This window comes from Columba livia, chromosome 2 (assembly GCF_036013475.1).
Source record: "Columba livia isolate bColLiv1 breed racing homer chromosome 2, bColLiv1.pat.W.v2, whole genome shotgun sequence".
Taxonomy (NCBI): Eukaryota; Metazoa; Chordata; class Aves; order Columbiformes; family Columbidae; genus Columba; species Columba livia.
Window position 1 is genome coordinate 35,890,168 of NC_088603.1, and position 17,737 is coordinate 35,907,904.

The following is a 17,737-nucleotide window of genomic DNA, read 5'->3' on the forward strand; positions in this document are numbered from 1 at the left end:
TTTTTTTTTTTTAAAAAAAAAAAAAAAACAACAAAAAAACGGTGGAAATTTTCACATGGCCATTTACTGAGGATACTCAGGAGTATTTAATTCTTCAGCCTCTTCCAATTCCTGTTAGTGATGCCTGGCTACATGACAGTGATGCCCATAGACCCCTCATACACCTTCAGGATCCCTCTAAATGATTACATAAGTGTAGGAATTACAAGGAAATAGACTAGATATGACAACATCTACAACAAATACTCTCTATCATTGTTTCCCAAAAATGGGGAGTTATGCTCTGCAGTGCAGCTGTGTTGCTTCCCTGGGCAGGTTGATGGGCAGACTGAGGTACCAGTGCCCAAGTCTTGCATCCTTGGCTGCACTCTGTGACTTAAGTTCCTGGTGTATCAGGAAGGGTATGTGGCACGTGGCACCCTGGGCGCTGGGCCTGAGACCTTGATTCCCTGTGTCAAATCTGTGTCCAAGGCAATTAACAGTGCTGCATCCTTTTCTACTGGGCTGGAGCAAGTCATTTGGGACGTAGGAAAAAGGCAGTTCTTCAGCTTTTCGTGGTGATAATGAGCACTTACCTCAGATCCCTGAAGTCAATGGGTATGAATTCTTTATTTTAAAATAGCATAGATAAAATGACAAAGAGAAATTTAGGAGTAAATAAAATGTTATTTGTAAGTATTGGGTACATGGAGCAGGTTTGGGACATGTTCTTTGTGAATGTTGATTACAAGGGTGGGAAAAGCCTAAAATGCCTGCCTAGTTCTTGCTTACATGTGTGACTCTGAATGTTAGGTTTTTAGTTTGTAGGTATTGAGATCACCCAATCTCCCATGCATGAAGTGTGTATGACTTCTTACAGTATTACTTAATCTGAAATATTCCTTTTCAGCTAGTAATTTGGTAAGGAATTTCCCGGACATGTGGTGTAGCTCAGATGATTCATTGCTTTTTGCTTCTCCTTTTACAGGGTTGCAAAATTCAATAAAACATCAGTTCAGCTTTTAATCTGAGCACAGTAGTTTGTGAAACAGCAGAGAGTCTGTTCAAGAGCGTCTTTCAGGCTGCCTTAGTCTTCTGAAATTAATTACTTGATTATTTTCTAATTTTTTTTTAATTATGCGTTTGCAGGAATTTGTAACTGTCCTGGTGCGAGACCCCAGGACACAGAAAGAAGACTCGTGGCATTCTTATATAGACTATGAGATATTTATTCATGTAAGTATAAAAGTATCAGTACAGATTCTTTGGGCTCTTATTGCTGTTTCTGTCCACACCAGGGTTCTCTTTGGGATACTAATGGAATTTCTTTATACCACTTCTGGGGGGCTGGAGGGTATTATTCTCCTTTTAATGACTGAGATGCAGTGGAACAGGTAAGGTGTGTTGGCCAAAAGCTGTGTAGTGGGTCTGGCCAAGCTGGGAGTTGAACTTGGTGTTGTGTACACACGTGCACTCCATAATGTCTTGCAACAGTGATATTCTCAGCTTTACTTATCAGCTAGAAGACAGTCATAGTCAGTGATGTCTTGCCATTATAGAAGAATTTTGATGTCCAGGTATTCAATGAAAAACAACTTTGAAGTAATTATCTGGTTATTTGTACTTTCAATTCTCCTCAGTTCTTCTTTTTGACAAGTTATTTGGTTGCTGCAATGTGGTTTTCAGTGTACCTTGACATTCATATTATGCTAGTTTAGTGCTGCTTGTATATATCAAGTAACTACATTTGGGTTTATGTGTGTAGGCTACAATATGTTAATGGGAGTGCACTTAGAATTGCGGTTCTTGTGTGTCTTCAATCTGTCCTATATGTCATTTTGTTTTGTTGATTATTCTTCTTTGGTAGATGATGTATGGAAGTAGTTATCCTAATTCCCCTGATCTAGATCCAGAGATTTTAATTGCAATGTAAAAAAAAAAAAAATTTGTGAAGTATATCAAGTATCAGATGAAGAATTTGAGAGGACTGAGTTACATGGTTTATGTGTGGCAGAAGACGGAAAGCATTTCCTTACCTTGTGGGAGTGTTAAGCATTCAGCCTGATGAGAACAAGCAGTTAAATGATGGCTTATTAAATGCCCATTGTGACAAGTACTTCTCTCCTGTGTGGCAATCAGGGCTTAATGCAATATGGTTTAAGTACTGGTTCTAAAGCAATTATATTTTTGACTTCCGGTAAAGTTTGTAAGTTTGGTGAGATGGGTGCTGTAGAACTGTTTCACAGGCATTGGTGCTTCTGTATATAATTATATTACTAGCTTTCTCAGTGACTGCGAAGTTGAGGATTATGTCATTTAGACCTGAGCATCTCAGCATTCAGCACTGAGCATCTCTTAATCTGATAAACTTTCCTACCAGCACTATGCCAGGGCTCGTAGAGACCAAGGCTCTAGGTCAGTCCTGCCATCTGTCACGGATGGAGTTTTTTTACAGTTTTTATTTAGCAGCAATTTGAAATTTATTGAGGTAGATCACAAGCTTTTAATATATTATTTTTAATAGCACTCAATCAACAGCTGATTAATGAAGTGATTTAAAGCAATTCAGTGGGATTTATTATAATCAAAACAGGGACTTGATCACGTATTCAAAAACAGCGAGGATCACACTTTACTTAAAAAGAGATAAATCAGGTCACATACACAAAGGCATGCACACAGGTATGTAGAGAAAAACACACACATACAAATTTATAAGTCACGTACTAATCCGTGGATATTTGAGTATACGTGGAAGTATACCTGTGACCAAAATTTCCCTTTCGAGTTTAGTGAATTACTCACTTTAATGCATTGGCATTCTCAACAGGTGCTTGTTGAGTCTTGAGAAATCTATCTTTGCCCACGACTTTGTGGTGTCCATTAATTGTGAGGTGACTGAGCAGCATTCTACCTCGGAAGGGGATGCAAGGTGACATCTCGCTGTGACGCTGGAGAGCTCACCGGGCCTCGCTTAGGATCGCTATTTATAGAATCATGACATCATTTGCTTTCATCAATTTTTTTTCCACTTTGGCCACACTTAGGATGAGGCAATATTCTGTCATTTTCCATCATTTGTCCATGTCCAGAACTTCTCAGATCATAGAGTTCTGGTACTGTCCTTCTCAGGGAGCCACAGGTGCACCGGCCTGTCAGCACTGACCCATAGTCACAACCTTTCCATGCAGAAGGGGAGGTCTTTCCCCACACGTCGGGGGCTTCAAGATCACAAAGGAGGTGCCTCCATGCTCTTACTGCATTGGCATAATGGGAATTGTTCTCCCAAATATGGACTTGTTGGAGAGGGTCCAGAGGAGGCCACCAAGATGATCAGAGGGGTGGAACACCTCTCCTGTGAGGACAGGTTGAGAGAGTTGGTGTTGTTCAGCCTGGAGAAGAGAAGGCTCTGGGGAGGCCTTATTGTGGCCTTTCAGTACTTAAAAGGGGCCTATAAGAGAGATGGGAACAGACATTTTAGCTGGGCCTGTTGTGATATGACAGGGGGTAATGGTTTTAAACTAAAAGGGGAGATTCATAGGGAAGGAATTTTTTACAATGAGGGTGGTGAAACACTGGCACAGGTTGCCCAGAGAGGTGGTAGATGCCCCATCCCTGGAGACATTCAGGGTCAGGCTGGACAGGGCTCTGAGCAACCTGATCTAGCTGAAGATGTCCCTGCTCAGTGCAGGGGGTTGGACCTGTGAAGGTCCCTTCCAACCCAAACTGTTCTATGATTCTGACATGCCTCTCTTGCCCTAGTATTCAAGTGGTCTGGGGGGACTGCAGCCACCACACCATCCAGGCTTCTTAATGGATTCAAAATCTTGGGTCTGACAGGCTCTTAGACCAGCTGGGTTCCCCTCTGCCCAGCTCCTAGAGCATTTGGCATCTTGAACTGTGAGGTATCCCAGATAATTACCTATTCCAAAAAGCTGGCATCTTTGGGCCTTCTACCATCTGCATCATGTGGCTGTCCAGGGGTTGTGCCTCCTGGCAGGTGTTTGAAGGTGGGTTGGATTGCAGGCAGATTTGTAATGGAGTCCTGTCTGGGCGGTGTACACTCCACAGGAAAATTTGGCAAAAGCATCTAATTTCTGCAAATTGTTTCTCTTTTGATGAATTGGCATTTTTGTAGTGGACTAGTAGTGTTCTGTGGGCAAATCTCCAAGTGCTGCTACTGTGGAGAGCAGTCACATTGGTTTCTTTGATTTAAGTATACTTGCACACTGGAAGAACTCTACGTAGCTAACTGTTCATGGGATTATAACCAGAATAGCTAAACATGATGTTTTGTTTTCTTTCCCCTGCAAAGACTGCCGGTATCTGCTGAAACTTTTTTGAGATCTTTTTTTGTTATTGCAAGTTGTACCATAATCTAGATCCCTTGCTTTTAAAAAGAAAGAAAAAAGTGATGACGAATATTTCCCTAAGAAACAGTAGAAACTGTCACTAGTCCTGTCTGAGATAAAGCACAGCCCTTAACCTAAATTGTGAATTAATGCCAAGCTTTCCATTGGTGTTTGGGGGATTGGCATCTTGGATGTGTTTTAAATACCATGCTTGCATTTCAGCTTAAGCTGATTTACAAAGTAAAATGTTTTTTATTTCCCAACAGACAAACAGTATGTGCTTTACAAGGAAAACATCCTGTGTTAGACGACGCTTTCGAGAATTCGTTTGGCTTCGGCAGAGGCTTCAGAGCAATGCGGTGCTTATGTGAGCAACTTTATATATGGCTGTTTAATAATCTGTCAGTCATGGAAGGGGAGAACTTTTTCATCTTAATTCTGAGAATTATAGAAATAAGAGCTGGAAAGTGTCCTGTGTTTCTTACTAGCACATGTTTATTCTGTACAAGCCATTTTTCTCTGCTTTAAACACAGAAAAATGTGTTTTGTATTGACGGCCTTTGTTTGGTGAGGCCCCCTCTAATTTGTAACAGATTGGATGTATGTTTCCTTTTGCTATGCAAAGGTAGCAGAAATGGCAATCTATCATAGGTGTATGTAACTTCTCTCTGCACTTTTAGGATGTGTTTAGGTTCTGCAAGGATCATAAGGGACCCAGCCAGACATGCATGCAGGCTTAACAACTGGACCAGAAAAATCAGATTAGTTTATTTTTCCCTTTGAGGTGTGTCAGAAACCCTCTGGTTTCTCAGCCTTATGTTCCCAAGTTCGATTTCATGAGCTTCTGGAACATGACCTGAGATTTTTCATATGCTCAGGGTTGGCATTTGCTTAGTGCGTATTTCTCCACTGTTTCACATTTGGTTTTAACTGTGTATTTGCTTCTTGTTTATAAAGACAGCTACCTGAACTGCCTTCTAAAACTCCCTTTTTCAATATGAACAATCCTCATCATGTGGACCATCGCCGACAGGGCCTGCAAGAATTCCTGGAAAAGTAAGTACTGCCTATCCTAGAGAGGTGGCATTTTTATGATGTCATCAGTTTTCTGTTTTAAGATAGCTCATCTCTGGTGCTTGAGAGCCACCGTGTGGCCATTTCTACAGGTTACACATTTGGTTTTATTTTTTATTTGCACAGTCATATTTCATGCACGTGACTTCAGCTCTGGTTATAAGAAAACTTAAACTGCGGCTTTTCCACTGTGTTTCATTGCATTGGTTATAGTGGTTTTGGATTTATGTCGCTTTCCAATTCTGTACTATCGCTGGGAGATCTTTCACTCTGATGTTTATTTCTAGCTTTCAAGAATGAGCTAGATATTCTCCTACAAAGGAACTCTCCTTCTTTATGTTCACAGAAAATCAATGTCTTTGTGGGCTAAAACCCTGGGAGTATTCTGTAGCAAGATCTCCTCACACAGATATTTCCTATAATGCCAATTACTTTGTTTACCAGTCCCACTAACATAAACAAGCTCTAGCAGCTGTGGCCATTTTCGTTACAGCTGCAGTCTGTATAATATAGTTCATCAGACTTAGCTAGAGCCTGACCTGCGTTACAAGGGAGGGCTGTATGAGTTTGTTCTGCATTCCCCAGTCCCACTGCTGTAACTGCTTCACCTTCTGCAGAGGCAGAGACCCTTTTGGTGTAATTTTCTGCTTTTTCTGTCATTCTCGTTATGCCCTGGCACTGCTGGTGTGAGAGCAGGCTGCTCACAGCTGCGGGGGCAGGAATTGTGTGCACGTTTGCAGGCTCTTTAGCTACTGCTTGGGGTAAGGGCATGCTAAAAAAGTGTGAATAGAGGCTATTCATCTTCTTTCAGTATCAATGTTTCCATGAATCAGAACTGCATAAGCAAAGGAAAAAAGGCAAATAATTTAAATAGGCTTTAAGCCTTGTGATCAGTGGGTAGAGGAATATTGGACCCACTGTTTTTTCCCATCAGTGTATTATAATTATAAGCCTCAATATCAGACAACAAATCATTGGTCCTGAGGTATATTTGTTAGGCTTAACGGATGAAGTCAGGGAGAACTAACTGCTGTTAGTTCCATGTACAGTTATAGGATCTGTGGCCAAAAGGATAGCTGATAAATACTGTTTGAAGGCGTGTGAGACAGGGAAGGGAAACCAGAAAAGAGTCAGAGGGGTTTTTTTCTGCACCTCAGGAAAGAAGAATGGTGAAATAGAGTAACTGTGCTTCTAGAGGCAATGATATTAATGGGCATACAAAGGGGAGTGATGGTTCATGTCTCTGGATCTGAGCTGTTGTAGCTTAACTGTGCTGCATTTTCAATATCAACTCTCATTTTAAAATGGCAAAGAGGCCAATCTGGTAATAAGGTACAGTATTTCAGCATCAAAATACTTGCAAGCGCTGTCTGTGCTTCAGAAGGCAAAACAGAGAGGTAGATTCTCTTAAAACACATTCCCACTCTCCATTTTTGTGGATGTCTGTAGCCTAAATGGATACTGACAGCAGAAGATATGCACACCACATGGAATGTTTGACCTTGCTGCTCTTAGTCCAGGAGTGGGAAAAGAGGCATCTCTCTTGTAAGGTGATGATTTAAATGTTTGAACTTGGATGCTGTTTAGAAAGATGTCAGCTTTCTCTTAGCCCTGGGAAATAGTTGGAAGGAATTTTCAGAGAAAGAGTTGTGTTGTAATGAATTGTCTTGGCACCTTGTGTGCTGTAGCATTGCCCTCTGCCGGCTGGCATATCTATGCTACTGCTGCTTTCAGAAGAGATCTTTTTACTGGTTCAGCTAGGCTGCCATGATGCTTTCCTCCACATTTTTTGAGAGTCTGAACCAAAGGTTATGATTTCTTTCTCTGAAATTGAATTTGTGGGACTCATTAACAAATGTGTGTGTGTGTGTGTGTAGATATACACACACTTAACTTAAGTAAAGCTCTGGGTCTGAATGTTGCGTGTTCTGCAGTTTGGCAATGCCAAGGGAAGCAGGACCTTCCTGGTATATTAGAAAGATGGTGGGAAAGGAATAAGAAAGTAGTTGCTTGGGACAGTGTAACCCGGAACTGCAAAGCCAAGTGCTCTGTCCACCCCAGCAATGACAGCAATCACTGTGCACAAACTCACAGCCCTGCTACTGTTTCTTTCTGGCGGTGGGAAGAAATGGGATTCGAGCCTATGTGGACCTGTCCTCCTTTCGGCATCGCTCCAGAACGAGTTAGCACGGGGCAAGGTGCATACTTAGAGACTTTGTGAAGCCTCCCTGTGCTTCACAAAGTAGTGTGAGAATTAGGCAAACATCTGGAAACTAAAGCAGAACTCTAGAGTTTGGTGAGATCTAGAAACAGGTGTACCATTTCAGTTTGGCTTTACGGCACAAATGTAGTGCAAGACCTGCTTGTCTTACAGGTTATTATCTCTGACTGATGAAGACCTGTAAAGCTCACTTCTTGTCTAGGCATAATTTAATATTTCAAGAGCCCATTTGCATTAACGGAAGTCAGCTAGTCCCTTTTCAATTATGAATTACTTTGTAAGAATAAGGAAAATTACGTGTTTTTCCTGGTAAGTAGCCTCATACCTTTGAGGATGTCTGTAAACTCAGAGGAAAAGTTTATTCTTAAATTGGAGATCAAAATTAAAACAGTATTTGATATTAGTTTCTGTAAGATCATATTTGCTTCCATCCTTTTGTAGCTATACAGGTTTAACTTCAGGATTTAGATTACCTTCACAGAAGATCACCCATACTTGCTTATTAGAAAACTAGTTAACAAAACCATTTTAGGTGAAGTTGGGTTCAGTCACTGACAGCTTTTTGTTGAGTATAGTTGGATCCCAAAAAATTACGTGGTTCAGGAAAAAGGATTAGTCTTCAATTGGTTTTCAAACATGCAGTTCATGATGGGATGGAAGACAAACTAGTAGTTTTGAGAAATGCAGTGCTGGGATCCACAGGAGACAAAGGGCATCCACAGTGTTGCTGCCCCAGATGGCTGTGTGTCAGGATCACTTGGTGCCAAAGCAGCCATGCAAATCTTGGCTGACTAAGGCGGAGATGATCTCTGGAGATGGCTGGGGTTTTGCCCTCCTCCTTCTCATACTGCCTTATCTTCACAGAGGTAAGGGTCCCGAGGAGGCCACAAAAATTGTCAGAGGGCTTGAACACCTCTCCTGTGAGGACAGGCTGAGAGAGTTGGCGTTGTTCAGCTTGGAAAAGGCTCCAGGGAGAACTTATTGCAGTCTTTCAGTACTTAAAAGGGGCCTGTAAGAAGGATGGGGACAGACTTTTTAAGTAGGGTCTGTTGTGATAGGACAAGGGGTAATGGTTTTAAACTAAGAGGGGGGATTCAGGCTAGACATGAGGAAGAATTGTTTTACAATGAGGGTGGCACAGGTTCCCAAGAAAGGTGGTAGATGCCCCATCCCTGGAGACATTCCAGGCCAGGCTGGACAGGGCTTTGAGCAACCTGATCTACTTGAAGATGTCCCTGCTCATTGCAGGGGGGTTGGACTAGGTTATCTTTGGAGGTCCCAACCTCCAACCTTCCAACCCAGACTATTCCATGATTCCCTACCACAGTCCCACAAGCAGGAGCTGGTGCGGGGTCAGAGGACTCTCCCACAGGTGTCTCCACCAGGTGCCCTCTCAGGGGTGTGGAGAGGCGAAAATGGGCTCCCAAGGGCTTGCCAGGGCTCAGGCGAGAGCATCAGTGGCTGTGGGGAAGGTGGGATCTCCTCAGGAGAGTGATGGCTGCCTCTTTCCAATGGAGCCTTGCTAGTATTTCCTATCTGGTGAGGGAATAATGCCTATGAGATGTGTGTCACTTAATCCGTTCTTAAATGTATGCATTATCAGGTGACCAACAGTTGCTTCCCAGTTGCTTCCCATCACTAACATTTCCCCCCGATGAAAAATGCAGGAGGAAGTGCAGCTTTTTTTTTTTTTTAAGGGGAAACTGGGGCTTTGTTGTGGATTTGTGAGAGGGGCTGAGGGGCTGGATGCTCAATAGAGGGCACCCCAGCACAGGCCGTCAGCCCCCGCCTCTCAGCCTCTGTTTTTTTTCTTCCCCTTGCTCTCATTATATGATGTAAATGGGCAGAGTAAATTTGTCGAAAACAAAATCGGAGTGTTAACCTTCCACACACATGCAAGTGTGCATCTGTCATTGTATTAGGTTACAGTAGACACAGGAAATCTTTAGTTAGGATTAAGTTGTACTGTTCAGCCATATGTTGTTCTCCAGCAGAGCAGTGTATAATATACCTAATAAAATCATGCTGAAGAAAACCAGATTTTGGACCTTGTCCAAATAAGACAAAACACATGTTTTGTCTTTTGTAAATGTTCTTACTGTAACAAAGGGAAGGAGAAATACTCCTCGTAGAGTATCCAGCATTTCCTTAAAAATTATATTATTTTGTTTGTGAAGTGACATTTTTCGGCCCTGCTTCTTTTAAGGGTCTAGAGATCACAAGCATTTATTGAAGGCTTACAAAGATTCACGTGGCCGTGAATAAAAAATTGTTTTATTATCTCTAATTCCAATGTAGAGCCTTATCCTGCAGCCCTCTTAATCACGTAAGTAGTAATTATGCATGTAAGCAATCTGGCCGAGAGGAGTGAGATCTCTGACAAGTAATGACTACTGATGGGATCAAGACTTGCAGGATTCAACATTTCGTTCTTATTCCAGGCGTGCATAGAAAATCTGTTGTTCTCTTAAATATGGCCAGTCAGTTTATAGGAATTATCACCATGAGCCATGACTCTTCCATTAGCGCGATGGCAGCAAGAGCTGATTTACATCGCTGTAGCCGCAGCTTTGCACTGACGTGGGCTGTAATAAAGCTGTTGGGGAAGCACTGTGAGTGCTACTGGTTGTGTGGAAGCTGCACACACATTCAGCCTCTGCTAAGACATCTGAGTATTAATATTATGACACTCTGCCTTTCTCCCTGCCTTTCTAATTTGTTAGGTGGAGTTTTGTATTTTTTTTCTTAAACTCCTTGGAGCCAAATGTATTTTTTAGATGTACAGCCCTTTACATCAGTAAGTCCCCAGGACAGTGAAAGCCCTGGAGAGCAACTGCTGTGCCAGCACTTAATGCAACTAGTAACATCTGGAGACAAATGTGTGGTTATTTCCTCAAAAAAGAAGTATTTTGAACAGAAAAGCATAACGCTTATGGATAGCACAGAATTTCTTTTTCACTTTGATTGCTCAAAGGATGCAATGAAAAAGCAATCTAATCTGTTGGTTCAGAGGGGGTGGGAGAAGCAAAAGTTTGTTTTTTGTGTTTGTTTGTTTTAATTAAAGAATAAATGCTTCAAGGGTATGACTGAGTGAAAGGTATTCATATGTTTGCTTTCAGGATGGTTTTAACTGATTTGCAAAATAGGCATTGAGTGTTTGGTCCCTCCCCTCTTTGTGAACATAAATATATATATATATATATGTATCTGTGCATGTGATTAGCTTTATGAACATCTCTCCATTTCTGTGCCTTGGTTTCTCTTCACTCCTTTCACCTCCAGATGGCACTGTGAAGCAGAAAAGAAAATTACTGTGAAATAATGAGTCCAATGTAAAGTAAAATTGGAAATTGAATTATAGCTGCAGAAAAAGGACAGTAGCCTTGAGGTCCTGATCAGTCTGTACTCTTATCACTTTTGTTTGCTGTTCCATGTGTTAGGTTACTGCTGAGTTAATAACAGTGCTTTAGCAGTTCAAGGCTTGGCAGAATTGTACTGGACATGAAATAAAGCTAAAATGAATTTGTGTCCAATATCATTGACATTAGTGCTCACTACTTCTCTGGTGTAATGCCTCAAACCATCTAAAATCAATTTTAAAGATTACCCATTATTTTATAAAGAAAATAAAATACATTTCAAACAGCAACAGAGCTGTAAGTGTAGCGTAATCTCATGAACAGTTAGTTACTCGTGATTTCGTTGGGTGACAGGAAACTTTTGAAGGTACGACAAGAGGAAAATCTGTGAAACTAAATGCTATGAACAGAATTTAACGTCTTGGCTTTTTTCTGGGTTACTTGGTATTAGATACGCAAATGTTAAAATTGTAAAAATGTGCATCCACTCATTGTGCTCATAAGCCTAGGAAAAACAGTAACGCTATTTACTCTACAATAAAACTCGAGCATGTTATTTTTCTTTTTTTCCTAAAGAGGAAGGAGAGTATTTACTCCCCCCAAGTGCGCAAACTATAAATGTGGATTTATTGCATGGAATGCCACTTTTTCTTTTACTTTTTGTTGCACTGTTTGTGTTCGTTTGGAATGTATGTTTATCAAGAGTCAAGGCTGAAATCCACTTTTAGTGGCTGCTGAATGATGGCTTTTCAAACTGTATTCGTGAAGCTGTTGCTGTCAAGGTGTATAGACCTGTAAATCCTGTGTTTTGAATAATTTTTACGCAGCATTTGCTGGTTTCTTTTAGACTGCAAAGAAGTTTTTTTTTTATATTAATACACTGTGTGCATTGATTTGATTTTTTTTTTTTTCAGATGTCTATTTGCCGTGTTGATTTTTAAGTAAAATTGTGAGAATTTAGAACATATTAAAAAGGTTTTCTCTAGGTATGAAAGTGTGCTTATTTTGAACTTCAGCGAAATCTGGTCCTTCTCAGACTGAATTTCAAACGCACCTGGTAGATCATTAGGGCCACTGCAGACATTTCCTCATTGCAAGGTGTCAAAGTTTGAATTATTTGGTTGAGACTGTGTGTGTGTTTACCTAGACAAATGAAATGTGCATGTACACAAATATCCCGCATTTTCAGTTACACATCTCTTATTACTTTTTTTAATTTGACAGATTTTTATAGGCTTAGATGAAGCCAGAAATCCCTCAGTATATTTAATAAACGTTATTGTAATATTGGCCGCTTTAGAGAACACTTTTCAGAACGTATTTGTGTTTTAAAGCATTTCAGTCTAAACACACAACCAATCTTATTTGAGAGAAGGAACTAACTAGTTATACTTTTCATTTTAGTCAGAGTACCTATAGAATGCAATATTTCTTTCTGCTCTTACTAGTTCTTATATTAACATAATCTCTTGTTTCCTATTGCATAACAGTGACTTTTTTGGTAACAACTGTAACCTAAATATTAACACTTAATAGTTTTGATTTGTATAAAGATATTTTAATAATTTTTCTGTGAAGCACTGTTTGGCACAGTCGTAGGTTCTGATGACTTTATTACATGAGTAAAATTACACATAAACAAAAGAGTCTTTTGTTAATCATTCTAGGGCTTGTGTATTATATAATTCCTTCCTTAGAGAAATGTTGCAGCAATGTTGCATTTTTTCCAAAGTAGCAATGATGATCCTCAATTCTCAGTCGTTGTAAGAGTATCTCTACAACTTTGTGTTACTGGAATGTATTGTATTTTTGCTCTCACGTGATGTTAAGTAAATACACTGTGCTGAATTTATTTTAAGACTTAATTTAAAATACATATAAACAAAAGATTAAAATTGACTTTTGAAAAGAATAGCTGGGATTAACTAGCATTTAAGATTCCCACAAAAATTTTGCAAGCACATTTAAATCAGTGTTCAGTATTGGCATTGTCGCTCCAGCTTACATGTACACGTATTTGTAAAAGTGTAAATGGTTCTTGGTGATGTTGGCTCTATTGTTTACTGGTATTTCAGAGTCCTGACATTGCATGTGTCTGAAGTTCTCACCCACCAAAAAAGAGGTCATTTGTAATTCTTAGAAAAGCTTAGTAGTTAAAAAAAAGTTCTCAAATGGAGACCAAATTTTCATAAGAGTATATGCCTCTAACTGCCTAAAAATCATTAATTGATCCATGTGGTAATAACAGATGGTTAAATGGAAGAAACGTCCTTGAAGTTATTCTAATAACAGATGTGCCTAACTATTAGCTTTGTGTTTTTACTTACCTAAAATTCCAAATAATGTAATAAGAAAGTAACACACACCTAATCGTTTTAGTATGTTCATTACCTTCTGTTCCTGAGTCAGGATTCATCTGAAAACTTAAAAGCAGGACAGCATCTAGAATTTGTTCTGGTAAAACACTTTAGAATATCTGTATGTATGTGTATCTATATAAAAGCATTTGATTTTTTTTTTTTTTTAATTTTAATTTTTTCCAGGATCCTGCAAGATGCATTATTGCTGTCAGACAGTAGGCTTCACCTCTTCTTACAGACCCAGCTAAGCCCAGAGGATATGGAGGCTTGTGTATCTGGACAGACCAAATACTCTGTTGCTGATGCGATTCATAAGTTCGCCTCCTTGAACAGGCGTTTTCCTATAGAAGACGAAGAGAGAAAACAAGGAAAAAACGACGCGGACTCTGACTCAGATCGGTGATTTCTGCTTTTCCTTACTTTCTGGGATTATATATATGTACATACACATGCGCATGCTTCACTTTTTTGTTGATGTAATACTAAGATAATGAAAAAATTAATTGACTGAGATTTTATTGAGCTGTGACAGCTCATCATAGAAGTCTTCACACACACCTCCACACTGAATTAATGAATGCAGTAGAAATTCAATTATCTGCATTCTGATTATGTGAATTTCATTTAGTCAGACTTGAATTATTCGCGTTTAAATTATCTTGCTAAAAAAAATATCCAACTGCACTCCAAATGGCTAATTAAAAGTCCAAATTTCCTGTCTCTCTTTGTGACTGGAGATAATTAAAGTTCTCCTCTGTTACTCAGGCTTTGAGTGTGTTGTGAAAACCAATTTCCTCCTTCTTTTTTTTTTCCCTCCTTTTTTTTCCCCTTCTCCTCCTTTCTGCAGTTCATCCTCCAGGCTGGGACCCAGTGATGACAGCATTTCATGTGCCTGTAAAGCAAGTCCAGCTTCTGAAGAATCATGAAAAATCATTCCAGTATTGCTATCTTAAGGACAGCACAAAGCAGTTTCTACTCTGTTTACTGGTTACTTGTACTACATAAACACGGCCAGCTGGTAACACGTATCTAAAAGGCGCGTTGTCAATACAACCATATGTCCTCAGAAAATTTTTAAAACAGACCTTGATACTATTTCTTTGATTTATTATGTTTGTTGATTCAGGTCTATATGCTACCTATCACATTTAGGTTTTTGTGACTATTAAAATCTCAGTATTGGGTTAGTCATGCTCTACTGACGTATGTGGCAGTGAAAATATTTCCCTTAGTTAGTACATGTCTCGAATCTGGAAAATAAAGGTAACTTGATTCCTTAGCTTAAAAGTTGGTATCTCATATCAAATATATTCAAAGCATCTTTTTGTAATTTGCATCAGAGAAGTTTCATCTTCAGAAGTCATTTGACATTGGTGATGAAATTACATACCCTGCAAGGTATTAACTTTTTAAAGTAGCTCAGCAACATCAGCAAAACAACATTTGTACAAACTATATGCTGCTGACAATTTGAGATATAAATACATCTTCCTCTGGTCTTTCTGTAATGTTTATGGAAAGCTTGGTCTTATCGTGCATAAGAACTGAAGGCCAAAATTCTTGAGCATGGTTGCTTAGAAGTTTGAAATATTAATAAAAATGACATCACTTCTAGGCTTGCTGGAGATTCTGTGTTCCCAGGGAATTAAGGATACTCATTCCCGGTGAAAATCCTGGATGAGGTTCGTTGAAACCAGTGGCTGAATTTTACATCGACCTCACTAGAGCCAGGATTTTATTTTCAGAAGGTTTATTTTAGGCACGTATCTTTGAAGATGCCAGGAGATATGTTTTAGCCTAGCAGCTGAAATGGAGAGTATCTCCATCTCTTGAGATGATGGTAATCGCATAGCTATAACACGCTGTACAGATGTGGACCTCTCCACAATTTGGGATTAACAGGAGCTGCTGATTTCATTGTGGCTGTAGTTAAAATGCTGGAATATCGACTTTTTCACAAATAAAAGGCAGACTTGAACACAACTTTGTAAGCACCAACGTTTATTTTGATTAAATGCCAGTTTTGTTCTTTATTGTTAACAGCAGCTGTGTAGTGTCTTGTCCCAGATTCTGTCAAAGGAATATGTTTCATCGTGGTGTTGTATTTATATTTGACATTTAACTGCTATTAAAAAGAGCTCGGGGGTCTGATCACCCTAGCAAAGCTCTGATGAACTTCAGTGTTGTAGCTACCAGCCTAGAAATAGATATAACTATATGTAGATAGGTAATTCCCTTTTTTTAAGAATTCAGTGAAGTTTTTCAAAGAAGGAGCATGTGAATTACAGAAGCAATAGATTATTAAATGGTCAGATAATAAAGGTTATCACAGGCGTGTGTGGGCATGCTTTTTTAAAGCATCCAGCTGGGAATCTGTGTAATTTTAGAAACATGTTTTAATAGCCTGAGGATAACATCTCTTAGGTAATTACTTTAAGCCACTGTATTTTGTTGATGGTAACACTTTTATAGGATAAATATACGTTTCTTTTTTCTTGATCTTATTGAATTGCACAAATAGATATAGTCACCTTCTCAGCTTGTGTGTGAGTTAGCAGCGAAGCTACTTTAATGTAAAAGTGATATTTAATTAAAGCAACAAGTTATCACTCAAAGTAGCTTAAAAAATAGCTGTTATTGCCAGGCAGAGATATTGATGACTTGACTTTTTTTTTAAAGATAGCACGTTACAAGAAAAAGTGTTTAGCAAATTTATTTAAAAGAAGGAGAAAATATAAAAACAAAACTGGAATAATGTCTGAGAAAAATATTAGTGTTTTTATTTAACACAGTGTCAGGTTAGTGGTTTTTTATTTTGTTCTAAAACATTGAGCTAAACTGTTGAAGCACTTTACAATTCTGGCCTACTAACAAGTCCTCGATATTCAATGAAAATAACAGAAATAAAAAGTTTTGGGAGCCTTTGTGGCTTTTTTTCTTTTTTTCATTCTAGGAGCTTATCTGTATGTCAGTGACTGTTTCACAAATGAAGATGTTTCTGAAATAAATATTTGTTTTCTAGTAGTTCTGTTGTTGTTCTGTTATTTACTTTGTCACTCTGTTCAAAAAATTCTAAGACCGCTATAACACAAGTTTCTTCCCAGCTTTCACAGAAATTTGTTTAAATACTTATTTTTGAATGTTGCTGGTATAGCCAGTGCTACTGGATTTTTTGTTATTAAAGGGGAAGAAAAAGTATTCTGTGCTCTAGTATGTTGTCTTTGTGTATCAGCCATTTGTAACTGCATATATATGCTTTAAGACAGTGTTTAGTTTGGAACATCTGAATGTGTTAGAAATTTGAATGTAAAAAATATTATTTTTAATGTATTTTGTGACTTCAGTGATTTGGTGATTTTTTTTTTTTTTTCAACACTATGTAATATATTTTGATTAAGTTGATCACTGGTATTTTGATTCAAATTTTTTAGTTTTGAAATAATGCTGATATTTCCTGCTAGTTTTTTAAAGAGGCTAATATCTAGTTTATAATATCATCTAATTACTATTGCTAATTTATATCTAATTGCAATAATTCTGCACCCAAAAGCTTAAGTTTTTTGCTTGTAACTTTTTATTCTCATTTTTAAGTGATTAAATAAAACAAGTTACTGCTTTCTATCTTGTGTTTAAACCTGCCAGTAAGATTTATTTCAATATAAATTTCCTAAACAGTTCATGACTTACCATGTGTAATTACTGTTCAATTATTTTTGTGATATGCGTGTATATATATATATAGTCATGTTTTGTTTTTTTTTTTTAATATAAACACTTGAAAATAACTCACCATATATGCTATCAAATTCTATAATGTAACTTCATGATATTGTAAACTAGTATTAGGCAACCTGTTACTTACAGTGTCATTGGAATATGTTTTCAAGAAATATGAGAAAAAATTATCTTTTGGAAATAATTTCCATTTAAATAGCAGTGCGGTTTTATAAGCATTGAGGAAATTTCCACTCTCAAATTCCCCACCATCTAACTCTGCAAAATTGTGTCCAAGTATTTTTTTGACATGTACTGTATTCAGTTTTTTTTGCAGAGCAATATCTAATATCTACATACTACTCGTGCCTTGCTCTACTGTGAAATACAAGGTCTAGATTAAGTCAGCATGCTCGGGGGTGAGGAGAATAGAACTCGTCTATCTCTCTGTAACCGCAGGAGTGGTGCTGATGCCCAGGGAGAATTTAAGGCAGGGGATTTTCACCCGCTACGTTTTTACACTGTTGCAGAACCGTAAATCATTATTTCCAGTATCGAGTTCATTATTTCCATAGAAGGCCTAAATGCTTTAGGAGAGACACAGTTATTCTCTTCTAGGGTGTTAAAAATACGCTGTAGCGTGTTAACGTTGCTTCTTTGCCTTCTGGAATAAAACCT

At 38.6% G+C, this 17,737-nt stretch overlaps 1 protein-coding gene across 5 annotated transcripts in view; it reads left to right on the top strand.

The window, feature by feature from the left end:
• The window catches only part of SNX10 (sorting nexin 10), a 39,241-nt gene extending 22,262 nt beyond the window's left edge, over positions 1-16,979 (top strand). For 3 of the 5 annotated variants that reach the window (XM_065051365.1, XM_065051363.1, XM_065051364.1), the window contains 5 exons: positions 1,129-1,215; positions 4,598-4,698; positions 5,289-5,387; positions 13,529-13,744; positions 14,193-16,979. In XM_065051365.1, the coding sequence (XP_064907437.1) occupies positions 1,129-1,215; positions 4,598-4,698; positions 5,289-5,387; positions 13,529-13,744; positions 14,193-14,271 (582 nt within the window). In that variant the 3' untranslated portion in view covers positions 14,272-16,979. The remainder of the gene's footprint in view (positions 1-1,128; positions 1,216-4,597; positions 4,699-5,288; positions 5,388-13,528; positions 13,745-14,192) is intronic. The other 2 variants (XM_065051362.1, XM_065051367.1) reach the window with 1 other exon arrangement.
• The last annotated feature ends 758 nt before the right edge of the window (positions 16,980-17,737 follow it).